The sequence below is a fragment of the Peromyscus leucopus genome, chromosome 9 (genome assembly GCF_004664715.2).
Source record: "Peromyscus leucopus breed LL Stock chromosome 9, UCI_PerLeu_2.1, whole genome shotgun sequence".
NCBI classification, from domain to species: Eukaryota; Metazoa; Chordata; class Mammalia; order Rodentia; family Cricetidae; genus Peromyscus; species Peromyscus leucopus.
Genome location: NC_051070.1, coordinates 107,553,891 through 107,572,597, shown reverse-complemented (window position 1 = coordinate 107,572,597; position 18,707 = coordinate 107,553,891). Strand labels below are relative to the sequence as shown.

At 40.5% G+C, this 18,707-nt stretch overlaps 1 protein-coding gene across 5 annotated transcripts in view; it reads left to right on the top strand.

Moving 5' to 3' along the window:
• Parg (poly(ADP-ribose) glycohydrolase) overlaps positions 1 to 15,073 on the top strand; it is a 116,610-nt gene extending 101,537 nt beyond the window's left edge. For 4 of the 5 annotated variants that reach the window (XM_028878387.2, XM_037208728.1, XM_028878386.2 and 1 more), the window contains 2 exons: positions 11,225 to 11,353; positions 12,266 to 13,912. In XM_028878387.2, coding sequence (XP_028734220.1) covers positions 11,225 to 11,353; positions 12,266 to 12,420 — 284 coding nt within the window. In that variant the 3' untranslated portion in view covers positions 12,421 to 13,912. Of the gene's footprint in view, positions 1 to 11,224; positions 11,354 to 12,265 lie in introns of all 5 variants that reach the window. The other variant, XM_037208729.1, reaches the window with a different exon arrangement.
• Positions 15,074 to 18,707: the final 3,634 nt, after the last annotated feature.

Genomic DNA, 18,707 nt, shown 5'->3' with positions numbered 1-18,707 from the left:
CAAGGATGAGACATTCCACACACTATTTGCAAAGCTACTGGCCCTTTATAGTTAGAGCATCTACTTGATTTGAATTCATCAAATGTAGAAAGCAGGGTGACCACTGCTCCATTTCACCCCAATGGTCTGACGTAAGCTAAAAGTACCATGGTACAGTTTGACACTTACCTTCCTGTAATGAGTACAGGTTAGGGCATAGTCTTCCACATGGTTGCCTTTACTTAGGTTATAGTCACAAGGCTCAGGGGGTCGGTCCCCAGGTCACCTGCATTTTGCCTCCTGATCCCTTCAGGTTTGAAAGTATACTAGAATAACTCCCAGAATGCTTAAGTTCCATACTTTGAACAGAAAAGATACACTTAGGGTAAAGCCTGGAAGACAATTGGGAGTTTTGACAACCTCTCCCAATAGTGTTAAATCACCTTTGTCTTTAAATGTCAGTATGTTGAGCCATAAAATTCTGCTCACTTTTGGTGCTCAGATTGGGTTTTCAGTACATAGGAGTGTTGATTAGATCATTACCCATATGGCTGAAGGTTTCTATTGTTGTGATAAAACACTGACCAAAAGCAACTTGGGGAGGAAAGGGTTATTTCAGCTTACACTTCCAGGTAATAGTCCATCCTGAGGGAAGTCAGGGCAGAAACCTGGAGGTAGGAGCTGATGCAGAGGCCATGAAGGGTGCTGCTTCCTGACTTGTTTCCCATAGTTTGCTCGGCCTGATTTCTTATAGCATCCAGCTGCCCACAGTGAGCTGGACCCTCACACATCAATAATTATTTTTTTTAAAAAAAAATGCCCCACAAGCTTGCCCAAAGGCCAATTTGGTGGAGGCATTTTTTTCAATTGAGGTTCCCTCTTCTCTTGACTTCAGCTTATGTCAAATTGACAAAGAACTAATACAGTTGGAATTTCCTGAATCACCTCATTAGTACAACAGACTAACCTAAAGCGGTTCCAAGTGTCTAGGTGCTCCCTCCAGGAACACAGTACGGAGAGCAGCTGGGAGTCTCCAGGGAGCAGTAGGAACAGTCACAGCAAACATAAGGAGTAGCTGGCCTTGTCAGCCAAGCAAGGCACAGATAAAACCAGCTCATTAGGAAGGAAACAGGTATGTCTGTTGCAGTAGAGTCATCCCCATAATGAAAAGCTTGTTATTTTCATAAAAGTGACACATTCACTGTTCCGAAACCCAGAAAGGTGCCCTTAGGTATATAAACCACCAAAACTCACTGGCAGTGTTTTGGTGGCCATCCATTTGAGTAGCTTTGTGAAAAAATTCTGTATAGCCATCTGACATAAATGGATTCACACCATAATTTCATCCCATAACCTCTTCTTAAAACCTGCATTCTGATAGTTTTCGATACCAAAAATAAAGACTTATTGCCAATTATTTTAATGGCTACATAGTATTCTGTTCTGAGTACATATATATCGCAGTTCAGAGATTCTCTACTTGGTACAATTGATCTGTGTGCTATTTTACTTTAAGTTGCACATAATTATCTTCTTAGGATAAATTTCCTCCAGTAAGAGTAACTCCTAGAATATGTGTCCTTTATATTTTGATACTTGATGTCCCCTAAAGGGCTGTAGGATGAGCTCAGGAAGGTGAGATATACCAGTCTCCAGCTACTCTGACATTCGGCAGTTTTCCCAATTAGTGCACATTTTTGTTTGTTTCTGTGAATTGTTTTTTCATGCCTCCTCCTCATATATTTTGAGATAGTTATTCTTTCTCTGGTCAGTAACAATTCCTGGTACATTAAAAAAAAGGTGGTGGCCCATGCCTTTAACCCCAGCACTTGGGAGGCAAAGGCAGGCGGATCTCTGTGAATTCAAGGCCAGCCTGGGCTACCAAGTGAGTTCCAGGAAAGGCGCAAAGCTACACAGGGAAACCCTGTCTTGAAAAACCAAAAAAGAAAAAAAAGATAAACAAAAAGAAAAAAGTAAATTAAAAAGGTTCAGTGTTCATAGCCTATGTTACAGACATTTTTTCAGTTCTTTTTTTTTTTCCTTTCTTTTTTAGCTTTTTGGTTAAATGCCCTATCGAGTTAATTTTATGTGTCACATTTTAGTGACATCTTTAGAATAGCCTTTCTTGTCCCCTCATTTTGAAGAACACCATATTTCCTTCAAGTTCAACACATAAATTGCCTGGTGCGTTTTTTTTTTTGTTTTTTTTTTGTTTTTTTTTTTTGTTGTTGTTGTTTTTGTTTTTTTTTTTTTCTTTATGTTTGAAAGTCAACAAAGGAAGGAATTTGTGAGATTTGTTTTAGGAAATTCTCTTCTTGAATTTGTTTGAGGAAACCTGTTTTTCACTCTGGACTTACTGATCTTATGACAGATACTTCTTTTTTTTCTGTTTTTCTCTTAAGTAAAATGAATGACTAGATTCATGTCATCAATTTCAAAACCTGGTCTGCCATAAACCTGTTCATTTGTGCTGGACAATGGAAAGCTTTATAAATGTGTTCATCTATGTCCTTTTCTTTGTGGCTTAAAAACCCTTTCTCTCCCACAACCTTGCCTGCACCATCAGGATGGTATTCAAAGATTCCTCTCGTGTCAGTCATTTTCTCGGTCCCTGAGATTTAGACTTAAGGGTTACTCTGACTCTCTCCAGGCACTTGCTGGAATAGTCATTGGAGTACTAGTCATTGTGTCCTCCAGTGGGACAGTGGCTACCTGCACCATGACTGTCAGTGTTGTTTTCCAGCTGTGCTGGGGATCAAACCCAGGGCCATTTGCATGTTAGGCGAGTACTGTAGCACTGCTTACACTTTAATTTTTATGCAGAATAAGATGTAGGGCATTTATGAAATAAAATATTACACATTAAACCATTACATAAATACATCTGCTGGAATGGAAAGATGTCTTTGGAATATTCCTACTTAGAGGGGAAATGAACAAACATACCATGTGAGTCATTTTCAAAATTAAATTATGCATACAAAACAGTGCACATACAATCTGAGGTTCTTTATGTTTATCTATATATGTGTAAAAAATAACCACAATTTCCTCTAAGTGGTAATAGAGACATAACATATTTTCTTTTTGGTATGTGGGGGGCGGTTTGGCTATTGCTATATTATTGGTTTTTTGTTTTGTTTTGTTTTGTTTGGGGGTTTTTTGGGTTTGGGGGGGTTGAGACAGGGTTTCTATGTGTAGCTTTGGAGTCTGTCCTGGGATTCGCTCTGTAGGCCAGGGTGGCCCCAAACTCACAGAGATCCTCCTGCCTCTGCCTCTGCCTCCCAAGTGCTGGGATCAAAGGTGTGCGCCACCACCACCAGGCTATGTGTTGTTTTTGTAACAACAAAAACTTACCAAACATTTCATGAACAACACAGGTGTATATAAATCCTTAAGCTTTTACATCTTTATTTAAAAATATAAGCAAGTGTTTTTGAGATATGTGTTGCCTAATAGTACACAAGTTTCACAGTTGACAACAACTCAATGTTAGCTTCTCTAGTTGTACATTAGTATAATCATTTATTAATTTAATAAGTTGGGTTTTTGTTTATTTGTTTGTTTGTTTTTTGAGATAGGGTTTTCCTATATATCCTAGCAGCAGACCTAGAACTCACTATATAGCCCAGGCAGGTCTTGAACTCAGGATCTTGCCTCAGCTTCCCAAGTGCTAATGTTACAAGCATGTGCCACCACACTCGATCTATTGTGAAAAAAACATAAAGAGAATACTTTTATCTCTTAATTCATCCAATGTCATTTATTACAACTGCTGTCCCGGGCAACCAGTGGCCTTAGGACTAGGAGAGCAAAGGGCTCTCTGCTAGACCCCAGGAGCTGCGGGTCACCTCCTGTACTCTGTCTGTGTGCCAGTAGTGACGCTGTACGCCCTCTTGCCTGCTGGGCCCTGTTTCCCTGGAAGACACAGGAAAGAGCCTTTGAGTCTGAACTCCCCTGACAATCCCTGGCAAACAATGTTTCTTTAGGCCTTAGGTAGGTAGAAAATGTGCTTCACATCTTGAATTTGCTCTTTTCCCAAGCTGAGGATATGTGGTATAATAATAGATCCTAATAATAATAATTAATAATAACTCTCATGGTGCCGGACAACAGCAGGATAGCACAGCTACCAGTCACCCTGTAGTCATGAACAAGAAGGCACACACCTGAAACTCCACGATACTGTGGCACTAGGCTAGGATGTTCAGTAGGCTAGATGATTAAGTGCGCTTTCGGATGTTTTCAGTAGAAATCAGTTGATTGAGATAGACCGTCGTAAGGATGGCACAGTCAGTATCCTAAAGTGCCCCACCTTGGAGTTCCCATCAGCTGTTACACTTCTGTTAAGGTTTTAGCTGATTTATTGGTCCCCACTTGTATGGTTCCCCTGCCTCTCACCAATGCTCTTTCAAAGATAAGAGTTTGTGTGATTTGTGTCATTGATGTATCTGGTCACACTTTATAATTTTGTAGATTATTTGGTCTTTTATCTTTGTTGGAGTTGAAGCAGCTTTGTGTGTTTGCTTTATAAACCTTTTATGATATTTTGATTTTGAGATAGTGTCTCAAAACCCTACCTGACCTGGAACTCACTATGTAGAACAGGCTAGCCTAGAACTCACAGAGATCCACCTGCCTCTGCTGGGATCAGAGGTGTGTGCTACCACCCAGAACTCTTTGTGCTTTTTCGGTTTTGGTGTGGTTTTGTTGTTGCTGCTGCTGTTGTTATTTTAACACTCCACTAGAACAGACTATGAGTGGGCTTCTGATAACAAATATTCCAGACATCCCAGAACATAATTATCATTTAAGATTTTATCTAAGCATGAGGGCCACAAAAAGACCATTGCAAGAATGTTAGAGTGTTCTTACTCAAGGAAGGTGGGAGAGAAATGGGGAGTGTGATCTGCTCACCAAGCCTGGGCTCCATGAGATGTTTCTAAGTAAAGGTAAGTTCATTTCTTCCTAGGCTTACTGCAGTAGAGTTGAATAAAAACAATATTTCTGCTTTAAGAGTTTACTTTAGCAGTCTCAGTGGGACTTAACTATTGCAGACATGTTGGCGCTTGGAAAGGTGTCTGAAGAGCATAGAACTTACCCATGCCTGAAAGATCTGTCAGTGAAACACACATCCTTCTTTTCTGCTTGCTTCATGAAGAGCCGGTTTTTGGTTTTCTTGTGTCTCCTTAGGATTCCCTCCTAGTTTATTTTTTACTATCCCCATAAGGTATTTACTTGCCTTATAAGAGATTATGCTGTTGCTAGCTTACTATATTAAAGAGTGTCTTGATGCCGTAGTCCTGTGCAGTTTCTTTTCTATCCCTGAGCCTTGCCTAATACTTGATTCACATATAAGATGTGTGCCAGTGTTTCCACACAGCTTTTTATTACTCAGCAGCCTCTGGGTACCCTTCCTTACCTGAAGACTCTGCACATTCTAAATGTGTATCTGGACCGGACTAGTTCCTTCCACTCCTCAGTCTCCGCTTGAGTCCTAGCTCCACCAGAGGGTCCCATCTCCTACACAAATGCTGTGTGTGGAGATTCTTTATGGTAGCGTGAAGATGAAAAGAATTTTGACTCTAATGTAGGTTATCCCTCCGATCAGAACAGAAAGATCAGAAAAGGATCTTTCCATTTGACGGTGAGCCTTTCTTTCCTACCAGAGGAGTTATGAAATAATGTGTCTGATGAAGGTCTCATGCAGTTGGCTTTATAAATGATTAGATCCTGGGATCAGCTTCTCCATCTCTGCAACACATGTATTAGTTCCCTCCTGAGGGCAACTTAATGTGGTAGCCACATCCTCTTGTCTTCAAGTTGTGTCTACATGACAGGAACTGGAACTAAATAGTTATAGACTTAACAAGCTGTACAGTTGAATGGCCCTAGATTTTAAAAAGGTGTGTGTGGGGGCGGAATTCCATAGTTTAAAAAAAATCCCATAGAACACTTGGCTCAATCTGGGAGGAGGGGACTGGACCTGCCTGGACTGAGTCTATCAGGTCAATCTCAGTCCTCGGGGGAGACCTTGATCTGGAGGAGGTGGGAATGGGGGGTGGGCAGGAAGGGGGAGAACAAGGGAATCTGTGGCTGTTATGTAGAACTGAATAGTATCGTAAAATAAAATAAAAAAATAAATAAAATAAATACCACACCATGTTAATAAAAAAAAAAGAATAAATACTTGAGAATAAAGGTGAAAAAAAAAATCCCATAGAAATACTCTAATTAGACCAACTTGGATACTATTCCACCCATGAGACCAAATGAACATACCCAATAAACAGTAGATATGTCTTTCATTAGCTGAGCTTTCCAGTGGGTCCCTTGACATATTAAGTGAAAGATTGATGAGATACAGAAACTTGGTGTACATTTGGCCATCTTCATGTCCTTAAATCAAACCTAATGTCTTTATTAATTTCTTTGCTATTTTAGAATCAAGATGGTTAAACTCAAGACAGTCATGGGGGACATACATGCCTCTAATCCCAGTACTCAAGCAGCTGTGGCATGTGAATCAGCAAGCCTAGGCTACATAGAAGACCTTGTCTCAAAAAAACAAACAACAGCCGGGCGATGGTGGCACACGCCTTTAATCCCAGCACTCGGGAGGCAGAGCCAGGTGGATCTCTGTGAGTTCGAGGCCAGCCTGGACTACCAAGTGAGTCCCAGGAAAGGCGCAAAGCTACACAGAGAAACCCTGTCTCGAAAAACCAAAAAAAAAAAAAAACCAAAAAAAAAAACAACAACCAAAAGCTAAACTCCAGAAAAATTATTAATCAAGAATGGTAACAAGATAGTGCCAGTGAGTCATTTTCTGCCATGCTGTGGTTGATTTGGCCTGGTGACCTTTTAATTGAGAGTTGTGGAAATTGTGGTTATAAACATCAGAAAAGGTGAATCCTGAAAATAGATTATGGACCAGGTCACCTCACTTGGTCATCTCAGGTTCCTTGGTACTTTGCTTCCTCTGTGGGAATAGACCACACTTCCTTTTCTCTCTCAGCTTCCCCTGAGTAAGAATACATGTAACATTCCTGCATTGTTCTTTTTGTGGCCCATTGTTTTTTTTTGTTTTTTTTGTTTTTTTTTGTTTTTCAAGACAGGGTTTCTCTGTGTAGCTTTGCGCCTTTCCTGGAACTCACTTGGTAGCCCAGGTTGGCCTCGAACTCACAGGGATCCGCCTGCCTCTGCCTCCCGAGTGCTGGGATTAAAGGCGTGTGCCACCACCGCCCGGCTGTGGCCCATTGTTTTATATGACAGTGTAAGGTCAAGGATGAGCAGAGTGTTTATTACCACTTATGAGATGCCACTGGGTTTCTGGATCTGGAAAATGTTTTGCACACTTTGTTTCATAGTCTACAAGTTGATAATGATCAGTTGGGTGTAAGAACCATTGCCTTGTCTCTTTATTTGCATAACTACTCTTTAGTTTGTAACCCTCTTCATAAGACTGGGAAGCCAAGGTTGGTAGACAGACTCACAAAGGAACACAGCAGGTTAAGTGTTAGAACTGATAAAGTTGGCCCTGTCTTCCTCCAGAAGACATTATCAGTATGTTTCTTATTGTGAGCTAAGGTAATATGTTGAATGTATTCTGTGTTCTAGGAGATGTACTAGGTATATTAATGGGTCATCAAACATGGCAGCAAGTTCTTTGTTGTATAAGTACACAACCTATTAGGAAGACTTTCTGTTTTGATAGGTGACATACTGAGGCATAGGAGTTGGATAATCAGCTTGACATCACCCAACTATCATTTTACCAATTCCGTATTCAAGCCAGATTTAAGGCCAGTGTGTACAACTTTTTCTTTAATCTGCATTGGATCTGGATCTAGATATGAAAACTGACATTTATGATGGTTAATATAAATTAATCTGAGTCAATTTGACGGAATTTAGGCTTACCATGAAAAACCTCTGGGCATATCTGTGGTGGGGTTTCTAGTTTAAGTTAATTAAGGTGGGAAGACCCACCCTAAATATGGGCAGTACTGTCCAGTGGGCTAGGGCACTGGGCTGACTACAAAGGAGAACAACTGAGCACCAGCATTCCTCTTTCTGCCTCCCCACTGAGCATCCAATGTGACCAGCTGCTCCCTGCTGCCACGCCTTCTCTCCTGTGATTGGCTGACTGTCCTCTCCACCTGGGGACCACAGACTTCTGTTGTTCAGTTGCTTTGTTAGCAGTTTGGTCACAGAGTGAGGAAAGTGGTACAGCATTGCAGGTAGAGTGGTGGCCGTGAGGAAAGACTGTTGAACGCAGATGAGCAGACCAAAGGTGGCACTTAGTGGTGCTGTAGTAAGAGGACAGGCCAGTCAAGACTAAGAACAGTAGCCAGGGAAAGGAATACTCTGGGTGTGAGAGTTGGCCTACAAGAGTGCTCTCTGGTGTAAACACCATCTGTACCTTGGGGGTTAACAAGCAGAGCTGGAGACTGTCAGAGCAGCCAAGAGTGTGTGAGTGCTCAGAAGACTGAATTCAGTGGAAAGCGTGGGCAGGACTTTCACATCTGTCCCATTTGAGCCTTCTTGCCAGAATACACTCAAATAATGCGAATAAACAGGTTCAGGAAACCTTGTGTCTGGCCCATGGTAAAGTCTGCTTGGCCTCGTGCAGAGTGATTTTGTGTTGCAGCTTGGAGAAGCAGTGAACTGGGTAAGAGCATGGGGTTTTGAGTCAGAATACAGGGTTCAAATCTCAGCTCTACTGCATTTTACTAGGTGTCCTTGGACAATTACTTAACCGTTTTCAAAATGGCTTAATACTAGTTATCTTGTTCTGTTTCTGCAAAAATTAAATGAGCTTGTCTTTAGTAGAGTTCATCTGCTATAAGCTCCATGTTAGTAGGCACTACTAATATTACATGTGATAGCCTCAGATATCACCTGTGTATGAGTTTTCGATATCTGACACCTCGCTCTCTATAGCACTGGCTGTCCAGGAACTCATTCTGTAGACCAGGCTGGCCTTGAACATAAGAACCATGTGGTTCTCCCTCCCTAGTGCTGGGATTAAAGGTGTGTGCCACCATACCTGGCCCTATGTTGCCCATATTTGCTTGGTTCATTTGCTGTAACAGGACACAGTAAATTGCTTTTTCAGCTTATTCATATTTGGTTTTTTCCTCATGGTATAACATGGTTGCCAAAAAGAAAATTAAAACCAAGCTCCCTACAGATTAATTTAAGTGATTATTTTGGCACCTATGTATGCTTGAGCTAGAATTATAAGCTTTTATAGCAGACTTGGCATCTGTCCCCATACCCCATTAAATTTATTCTCATCTAACTTCTAATGCAAGTGAGTTCACTTAAATCATAAGGTTTAATTCTAGAGGTTTGCAAAGACCTAGGAGATTTCATAGACAGTGGTTGCTGTAGATGGTGCCATTTAAAATACTGGAGTGGTGACTCAGTGGTTAAGAGCACTCACTGTCTAGTCTTCCAGAGGACCCGATTCAATTCCCAGCACCCATATAGCCCATATAGCTCACAACTGTCTGTAACTCCAGTTCCAGGGGATCTGACTCTCTCACACAGACATGCATGCAGACAAAACACCAAATGCACATAAACAATGAAAAAAAAATTAAATACTTTGTCAATGACTTAATGATGTATTTAAGGTCAAGACTAATTTATCTTCCTGGAAATTTAATTTTGCAGTTATAGTCTTAGCATCTGATACGGGCAGAAAACTTATAATAGTAATTAGGGAATCATAACTGAGAGTTTCTAAAAATCATTTAGTTCAACTCTGTTGTGTAACTGAGAAAACGAGGCTAAGAGAACCAAGCCAAAGTGGTGAATAAAGCTAGCAGAGGTGGGGACTGATGTGGATCCCTGTCTCTGTATCCTTCCTGGTTCAGCTTATGTCTGTGCAGTAGGGTTACTAGAACAGAGACAGGTGTGAAATCAAGACCGACTGACTGGTCCTTTCCTAGCATTGAAAGCCAACTTCTCATTTTCTCTAAAAAATAAAACATGATATGTTTTGGTAAAGGAAGATGACAATTCATTAGTTTTCATTTTTATATGTACTTTAAGGTTAATTAGGAACCTTTTAAAACTGGGACTTCTGAAGCTTTAATGTATGCATAAGTTGGTTGAGCAATTTTAATTAAAACTTACCTTTGTTTTGAAATTAATTACTTTCAACATTCTAAGATTAATGAGAGCTCATCATGGTATCTCCAGGTTGTAGATACTCAGTAAATATGGTTTAAAAAGCAGGACAGGATCTGGATGGTATTTTAGAATCACATGCATTGTCAGAAATAATAATAGGTAAGCATGGTAGCACACTCTTCTAATCCCAGCACTCAAGCAAGTCACTGAGGCAGAAGGATTGTGAGTTCAAGACCAGCCTGAACCTACAAAGTAAGACTTTATTAAAAAAAAAAAAAAAAAAAGATAAAAATAGCATACTTATTTTATAATTTTAATTAATTATGTGCATGTGTGTACATACACTACATGTAGAGGGCAGGGAACAACTTGTGGGAATCCAGTTTTTCTACCATGTGGGTTCAGGGATTGAATTCAGGTTTTTAGGCTTGGCAGCAAGTGCCTTTACCTGCTGGACCATTTAAGCATAAGTTAATGTGCATTGTTTTCCCTTTCTTAAATATAGCAGATTTGTAGCCTTGATTGGAGGTAGTGGTTCTCAGTTGTTTTTCTGTTCTAACACACCAGAGGGTTACCCATCTCTGCATCTTCAGTAACACTGACTCCCTGTGGCAGGGACCAATAGGTGTGAGTGCTGGAAGGATGCAGGTGTGCTTAGCAACTTGTGTGGAGAATGCTTGTAGCAGTCAAGTGACAGCATCAGAACCTCCCAAATAGGGCTGTGATGCAAAAGACCAGTGAGTGTGTAATGGGACAAAATTAATAAATTAACAAACAGAAAAATAATAGATTAATAGAAGTAATTATAAATACTACCTTTATGCCTTGGTTTGCTGCTTCAAATGAACTTTCCTCTGTGGTCCAGAGAAGGTAACTGTGAGATTGTTGCAGTTGAATGTTATTTTCCAAGCATACCTGAGAGTCATAAACTGGATAATTTGTGTTATCTTGTATTCACTGTACCTAATAACATGTGCATTGGATTTGTAAATCCTTAATGCAGGATAAATCTCTGGCATACAGCCTCTGTAGCTGGTTAAAAGAGCTAACAGTGTATTGATAGGAAGCACCATGACATAACTGCCCATTCTCTTCGTTACAGCCTTAATACAGATCCTGGCCGCTGCTGCAGCTGAACGCGATGTGGTTTATTTCACCTTTGGGGACTCAGAATTGATGAGAGACATTTACAGCATGCACACTTTCCTTACTGAGAAGAAACTGAATGTCGGTGAGTAGGAGATAGACTTGACATTTGGTATCTAGATGGATGTGTACCGTCCGGGAGGAACACTTGCTAAGTCTGGTGGATCAAAGGGAGAATGGTTTGGCTGGAGCTCAGGGAGTGACAGAGTACTTAAGCAGGCAGCTTCTGCAGAGCTTTGGTTTGTTTCCTGGCAGAATTTCATTCATGATACTGACTTAAGTTTATCATTTTAGAGTGAAGTCTCTAGCCAGGCATGGTGGTGTGTACCTATAATCCCAGCAAGTTGGGAAGGTTATTAATTCTAGGCCAGTCTGGGATAATAGGAAAATAGTGAGCCCTGTCTAAAAGAAAGTAAAGTTAGGAAGCTAGAATTTATATCCTTGTTTACTTTTATTTATATGGAAATCTCTAAAGGGGGTATGAGGGTGTATACACATGTGAGAGGAAGGGGTGGAGGGGTGTGGGGGAGGGGAAAGATAAATTCAAACCTGACAGTCCTCAAGTCCTCAATCCGTCAAATTTATGAGAATGCAGTGTGCTCATCAAGTGTGTTGCTCCTCTGGGAGCTGGGTATATAACTGGGGTTGTAGTGAACTCTATAGACAGTGCATGGACATTGGATCATGAACAGCCAGCAATCATAGCCTAAGTTCTTTTAAAATATCTCTTAAATGTTCAAGTTTATGTCCAGGAAGGCCTTCTAGGCATTAGAAATTCATACTTTATTTTTAGAAGCCAAATCTAAGCTTGTGATATTTAAGATAAGTTAATGGATTGGGGATTTAGCTCAGTGGTAGAGCGCTCAAGGCCCTGGGTTCGATCCTCAGCTCAAAAAAAAAAAAGATAAGTTAAAATAGCAGTGTTTTGTTTTTGTTTTTGAAGTTTTTCCATCAATATAACTTAATAAACAAATTGTTCTGGCCTTTCCCTCTCTAGGAAAAGTGTATAAGTTGTTACTACGCTACTACAATGAAGAATGCAGAAACTGTTCCACCCCTGGACCAGACGTCAAGCTTTATCCATTCATATACCATGCTGCTGAGTCAAGTGCAGAGACCACTGACCAGCCAGGACAAAAGACAGGGACCTGAGAAACCAAGGGAATGGGACTTCCTCTCACCTCTCAGAGACGTCCTGTTTGAATTGTGTGGTGTAATGTATGAACTGACTTCACCTAATATAAATGTGTATATAATCCACATTTGTAATCAAGGATGCAACCGTTCTCTACATGCAATTGTCATTTGTACATCTGAGCCCCGTTCGTCCTATTGACGTGGGCTTGAATATGTTTTCTTCCGTTTTTCTTCTCCGTCAGTCTGTATTCTTTGACTTTTCCTTATTTTGCCAATCAGATTTCTTGTGAACCCCATGGAAGGTTGCACTCAGCTTTGAGGTCTCTTTCTTCTTGTCTGTGTATTCTCCAGATGGCTTTGGTGGCTAGCAGATGCCATTCGCCTGGAGGAGGTTCAAACCCAGGAATCTCAAGTGGAGACTGCTACAGATGTCCCTGGGAGCCTTTCGCTCCCGACTGCTGTTAGGCTTGCATTGTCTATATTTTGAATTTTGAAAATTAAGAGTTGAAGTTTTTCTTATGTTACTTAATGCCAGGATCTTAGGCTAAAACTATTTTCTATTTAAGACAGACTAATTTCCAGTTGCTCTTTGAAACATCATCCCTACAAGCAATGGTTTATCTGTCCTTTCCCCAGCTTCATTTTTATTGGCGCTATTTTAGAAGCTGATTGAGAGGAAAGAAAAGTAGAATCAAAGAGTCTTCCTCATATGGTGTAGAGAAATGAGATTCAAGAGTCAGGGGGGATTTGTTTGTTTTTCTTTTGCAATTAGGATCAATGTTTGCTCTGTGGCGCTTAAGGCTTATTCATGTAACCAAAGGTTGGGAACTGAAAACTTCATGCTCGTGTACATATTGAAGTTTCTCTGGCAGTAAAGCTTAGAGTTAATACGTTTTCATTAATAAATCATTTGTCAGAAATTCTCATATCACCTATATTTTATTTATACATATAAACATGTGCTCCCTAATTGTGTCTGCAGGAGCACATAAATTCAACAGCCGAGATGGGAAACAATTAGGTTTGGGCTTTATCAGAGCTCTGTTTAAAACCTGTTATTCACATTTGTATTTTTAAAACCATCAACAAGGTAAATGATAATTGATGTCTTTGTCAGGTTAATCTGAAAACCAAAGGTAATCTGCGTTAACTGATTAGAACTTAATCACAAAAACACTGTTTCGGATTTCCAAAGTAGTCTTAAATGAAGTTCTGTTTGCAGTCTGGCTGTCGGGAATGCCCAATAGAAATCAAGTCCTGTTGTTAAGAAGCTCTTGTTACATGCGCTAAACTCCTTTGCCATCACTGGCAGGAAAATGGGGCCTGGGCCAGGGTCTTAGCTCTTTTATAGAGAGAGTGGGAGGATAATGGGCTTTGGCACATGAAGACTACCACTTGTCATGGAGGAAGCTCTTTACTGCAACAACTAAGACTTTGATCAGCTCCCAAATTTAGAGGAGTCTGGCCTTATCCCCACTGATCCTAAATAAAATCTCTTTCTCTTCCAGCTGTTCTGTGCTTTACTAAGGGATTTATAGATATATTGCATTTCCTTCTTTTTCCATTCCCACACCTTTCCCTCTAGGCAGCCAAATGATGGCAGAAGCAATTCTAACAGAAACTGTAGATCTAGGCTAAAAGGCCACCTAGCCTAATGTTCCAGAGTACAGAAGCTCGGCCCAGCTCTTAGTGCTATGCAGGGTCAGTGACGTACATCTATGTGCTGCCTCTTAGGGGCTTGCCAAGAATTAGGCTTGAGGAGTGTGTGCCAAGTGTGTGTTGATGTTAGTGTGTTCTGATGAGCACAGGTTAATGAAACTGAGCAGACTGAGGCAGGAGGACCACGCAGAGAACACTATTGCTCTGTCCTTGAAGAGCCTCTATATAAAGGGGGAGGGGTGTAATAGCATTCATATCTATTCTGTTTAACGGTACCTTTTTATTCTCTTTCATGTAGCATTTGTTGTTTTATTTCATGTTGTTGACTCTTCCTTTAATTTACCAAGTTTGGAAATCTTAAGTTTTTAATAAAACTCATTTTTAATTTCTAATTCACCCACTTAAGGAAGCAATATACAGTAACAGATAGGACATTTAATGAGGAGAATTGAATTTGAATGCTAGCTATATTCTAGTTAATATTTTAAACTTGTCTCTGAATCTCTTACCTCATTGAGCTAGCAGATAAACTAGTAACCTACTGGGAACTAAGCATCAAGCCAACAGTCGAGTGTCTTCCAGCTGCTGGTTGCTCAACACAGTACAGCCTGTTCTTCTAGTGAGTTAGTGGACGCCCGAGGCTAGCATATGTGAGGCCAGCTCTACCTCTGGGAGTTCATTATGAAAGGATAAAAGACCCCACCGCTCTCAAACCAGGGCCATAAAACAGGCCCAAGGCGTCAAGAAATCTGCCACCCATAGAAGTCCAGAAAGCAGCCCACCTTACCTCGTGCCCTGAAACCCAGAGGTCACAAAAGCAGATAGACTCTCTCCCACCCTGCAATTTGAAAAAGACAATTTCTGGGTCTAACAAACCATGCCCTGCCTCTCTCTAAGCACTACAAAAATGTTCTCAGACTTTACATGGCGTGTTCTCCTGCACCCTCAAAAACCAAGTCACAGGATTTGGGGGCATCAGCCTCTCAAGCCAATAAAAGTTTGCTCTTGTCATTTTGAGAATGAACTGAGTCTGTTCTTTCATTTTCCTCCACTGACATCTTTCTTACAAAGAAGACCTACGCTGTCACCCCTACTGAGTATGGAACTCAGGGCACTGCGTGTACCCTGAGCTCAACAGATGCAACCCAGGCCTCACGACGTAGCTCATTAGTGTTTCATTCTGTCCCTACCCACACACCTAAGGCTCATTTTATAACATAGGTCCAGTGTGCCTCCACTTTAGTTAGGGCATATTACATGATTTCAGATGTAGGATTCTTTTTACTTGTGGCATCATGTCTTTTCTCCTAAAGTTTTGGATTTGGAATCAATTCAGATTTGGAGTTTTCAAATGAAAGATGCAGAAACTAAGTAGTTACACTTTGCCATGAGTAATTATTTACACTGGAGCACATTCAGAGAATTTTCTCTGTCCTTGCTGGCTACAGTGACGTCTATGTTCAAAGGTGAACTTGAAAAGGAGATGCAACTAAGCCCTGTGTTTACAGGACCAGATATTCCTCTCTAATGTGTAATATTCTAGGAACCACATATCGAGTCCCATTCCAGAATATAATTAAAAGGTTGGGCTGTGGTAGAACTGCAAGTTTCTTGAAACCTTAACTAAAAGTGAGATGTCTGTGTAGATTCTTATCTACTTCTTCCTCCCTTCTCCAGGATCTGTAACTTCACTCTTGTGGATTTTCTCTGATGCAAGTAAGGTCTGGTCCATTGTATCCAGTTTAAAGAGAAAGCTCAAAAAAGCCTCAGCTCTGATGCCTGTAGACACCACCCACCAATCTGCTTGTATATATGTTGGAGGAGGGATGACACTGATGGACACAAGTCCAGTCGTTGCTGGAACAGGAGCTCACAATAATCTGTGCTCTTTGGAAGGAAGAGGCATTTCAGTGTGAGACTCCCTAGATCAAACTGCTCAAAGCCATCGCCCACCATGGTCCATTGCCCAACAATAGAGTGCCCTGAGTCCCTGTTCCCTAGACAACACAAGAATCTATTGCCCACCACAGTCCATTGCCCAACAGTAGAGCACTGAGTCCCTGTTCCCTAGACAACACAAGAATCCATGGAGCCCAGGTGGCAGGTTCCCCAAACTGGTCAGAAGAACTGCCTATTTTAATCTAATGACTGCTCTTATTTTTTTTTTTTTTTTTTTCCGAGACAGGGTTTCTCTTGTGCAGCTTTGCGCCTTTCCTGGAACTCACTTGGTAGCCCAGGCTGGCCTCGAACTCACAGAGATCCTCCTGCCTCTGCCTCCCGAGTGCTGGGATTAAAGGCGTGCGCCACCACCGCCCGGCCGAACCCTAATACTTTGTATGCTAATCAAATACCTGATTTTTAAAAGTGATTGCCTATTGGAAACGCTCATTTCCCTGGAGTGGGTCCATGCACCCTGGATAAACGTAAGTTTCTTTTGCTTTAGCTGGTTTTACATCATCTCAGTATGTCTAAACAGTACACATTTAATCAACAAAAGGTGAAAATTAACAGATGAATTTCATGTAATAGCACAGTATTCACATTGTGGGGGTCTGGGGGATTGAAAGTACTAGGGAGTCATCCTTGATGAAAAGATAGACCAGCATGACAGATTATTGTCTTCTCTTAAGGTTATAAGGACACATAAACTGGGATGTAAAATTTCAGTGTGCTGCGCAAAGCTTGTTTTCTAGAATTGGCAGCCTCAGAGCTGTACTCTGGTTCTTGTCTTGAACATGTGTGAAAACAGGTCCTAGCCTCGGCCTTGCGTGCGTTCAGAATTCATTCCACAAGAACCAGTCACCTTTTTTTTTTTCATATTCTAGCATTCCTAACATCAAAATATTTCTAAAATTTTACAGTCCTTTCTCTTTTGTTTTCTTTTTTGTTTGTTTGGTTTTTTTGTTGTTTGTTTGTTTGTTTGTTTGTTTTTTTGTTTTTGTTTTTCGAGACAGGGTTTCTCTGTGTAGCTTTGCGCCTTTCCTGGAACTCACTTTAGAGACCAGGCTGGCCTCGAACTCAGAGAGATCTGCCTGCCTCTGCCTCCTGAGTGCTGGGATTAAAGGCATGTGCCATTACTGCCCAATCCTTTTTCTTAATGATACAGAAGATTAAAGGTACATTTTATAACCCAGGGAATCTTCTATTTGAGGAACTATGGTAATCTTAGTGGCAGCTCTATGCCAGTCACCTTTAAACTCTGGCACTACAATTATAACTAAAAAGTGGAGCCCCTGTTATCAAGTTTATGCTCTAAAAGGAGTACAGATGCTCACTGCTCTCAAAGTTCTGCCTGTTACTTAAACTGGACAGTTAGGAAATTTTATTTGTTTTTTTTTTTAAGAATTTTACACATGTATGAAAACTAGAAAAATGAACTTCAGTATATCACACTCATTAAATTAATCTTCAACAATTAATTTATACCTCAAAAAGATGTGCCCACAGTAACACATACCCCAAAATAATAGGGAAGGACTTCTAATTCAAAAGAGTAGTAGACTCGAAAAACAAAATAGTGGTAGACATACTTTTCAATGTCCCTGTTAAGTACAGATAAAACCCATGGTCACTGTATAAAAAATAAAATAAAACAACCAGAACTGGGTGACTGAGATAGCAGAAGGAAAAGGGCAGGCTAGCCAGGGACCCTGGGGGTCAACAGCACAGGGGTTCCTGTGGCTTTTCTTGTTGCTCCACAAATCCCATGCTCTCACTGGAGAAGCCAACAACCCCGAAATGCTGAATGCAGAAGGAAATGAGGAAGAATATGCAGCTGGAACAGAATTCACAGAAATCATTTCTACATGTTTCTCAAATTAGTGAATGACATAAGCTTATGAAAAAGCTTCTTAAGCTCAAAAAAAAAAAAAAGCCCCCAAATGCATAACTAATAGAGTCACACTTCTGAAAACTAAAGAAAAAATCTTGAAAGTAATGAGCAAGGAAGGACACATTTTAAAACAAACAGTTCAATTGGCTGGATTTCTTATTAGAATTCATGAAGGCCAGAAGGGAATGCTACATTCTATGTAGTTGCCAAAAGAAAGAATTCAGCAAAAATATAATTCAGGGAGAGAGGGCATCATGACAGTCTGAGATGTGGGAAAGCCAAGAGAGCTTGTTGCCAGCAGAACTGACTAATAACTTAGCTGAAGCTCTCAAAAGAAAGGAAATGGTTTTCAAAAAAGATATTGGAAGATCAGAAAGGAAGAGTAGAAAGTTGAAATATGGGTAAGTATGACAAACCAAGATTTCTAAATGTTTATTGAAGTTAAAAGTGGTTTTATTGTATGTAGAAGAATTGAGGCAATGACTCCATTATAAATATTCAAGGGTAGAAAGCATGAAGAGAGATGAAGTTTCCATGTCACACAAACTGGTAAAGTGCAGCACTGGTACAGTGTGACAAGCTGTGGGTGGCACACATGCAGCAATCACTAGAAGAGATATGCTTGCAGCTGCTGTCTGTGTGGAATCCTGAGGTGTGCTGCATTAACCTATAAGAAGGGAGGAAATCTGAGTGGTGGTGGTGCACACTTTTAATAAGCATCTCAGAAAACAAAACAGGTAGGAAAAAAGTTCAGTGTTCAAAATGATCAATAGAACTAATAAGCCTTTAATCCAGCTAAGAAAAAAAAAGT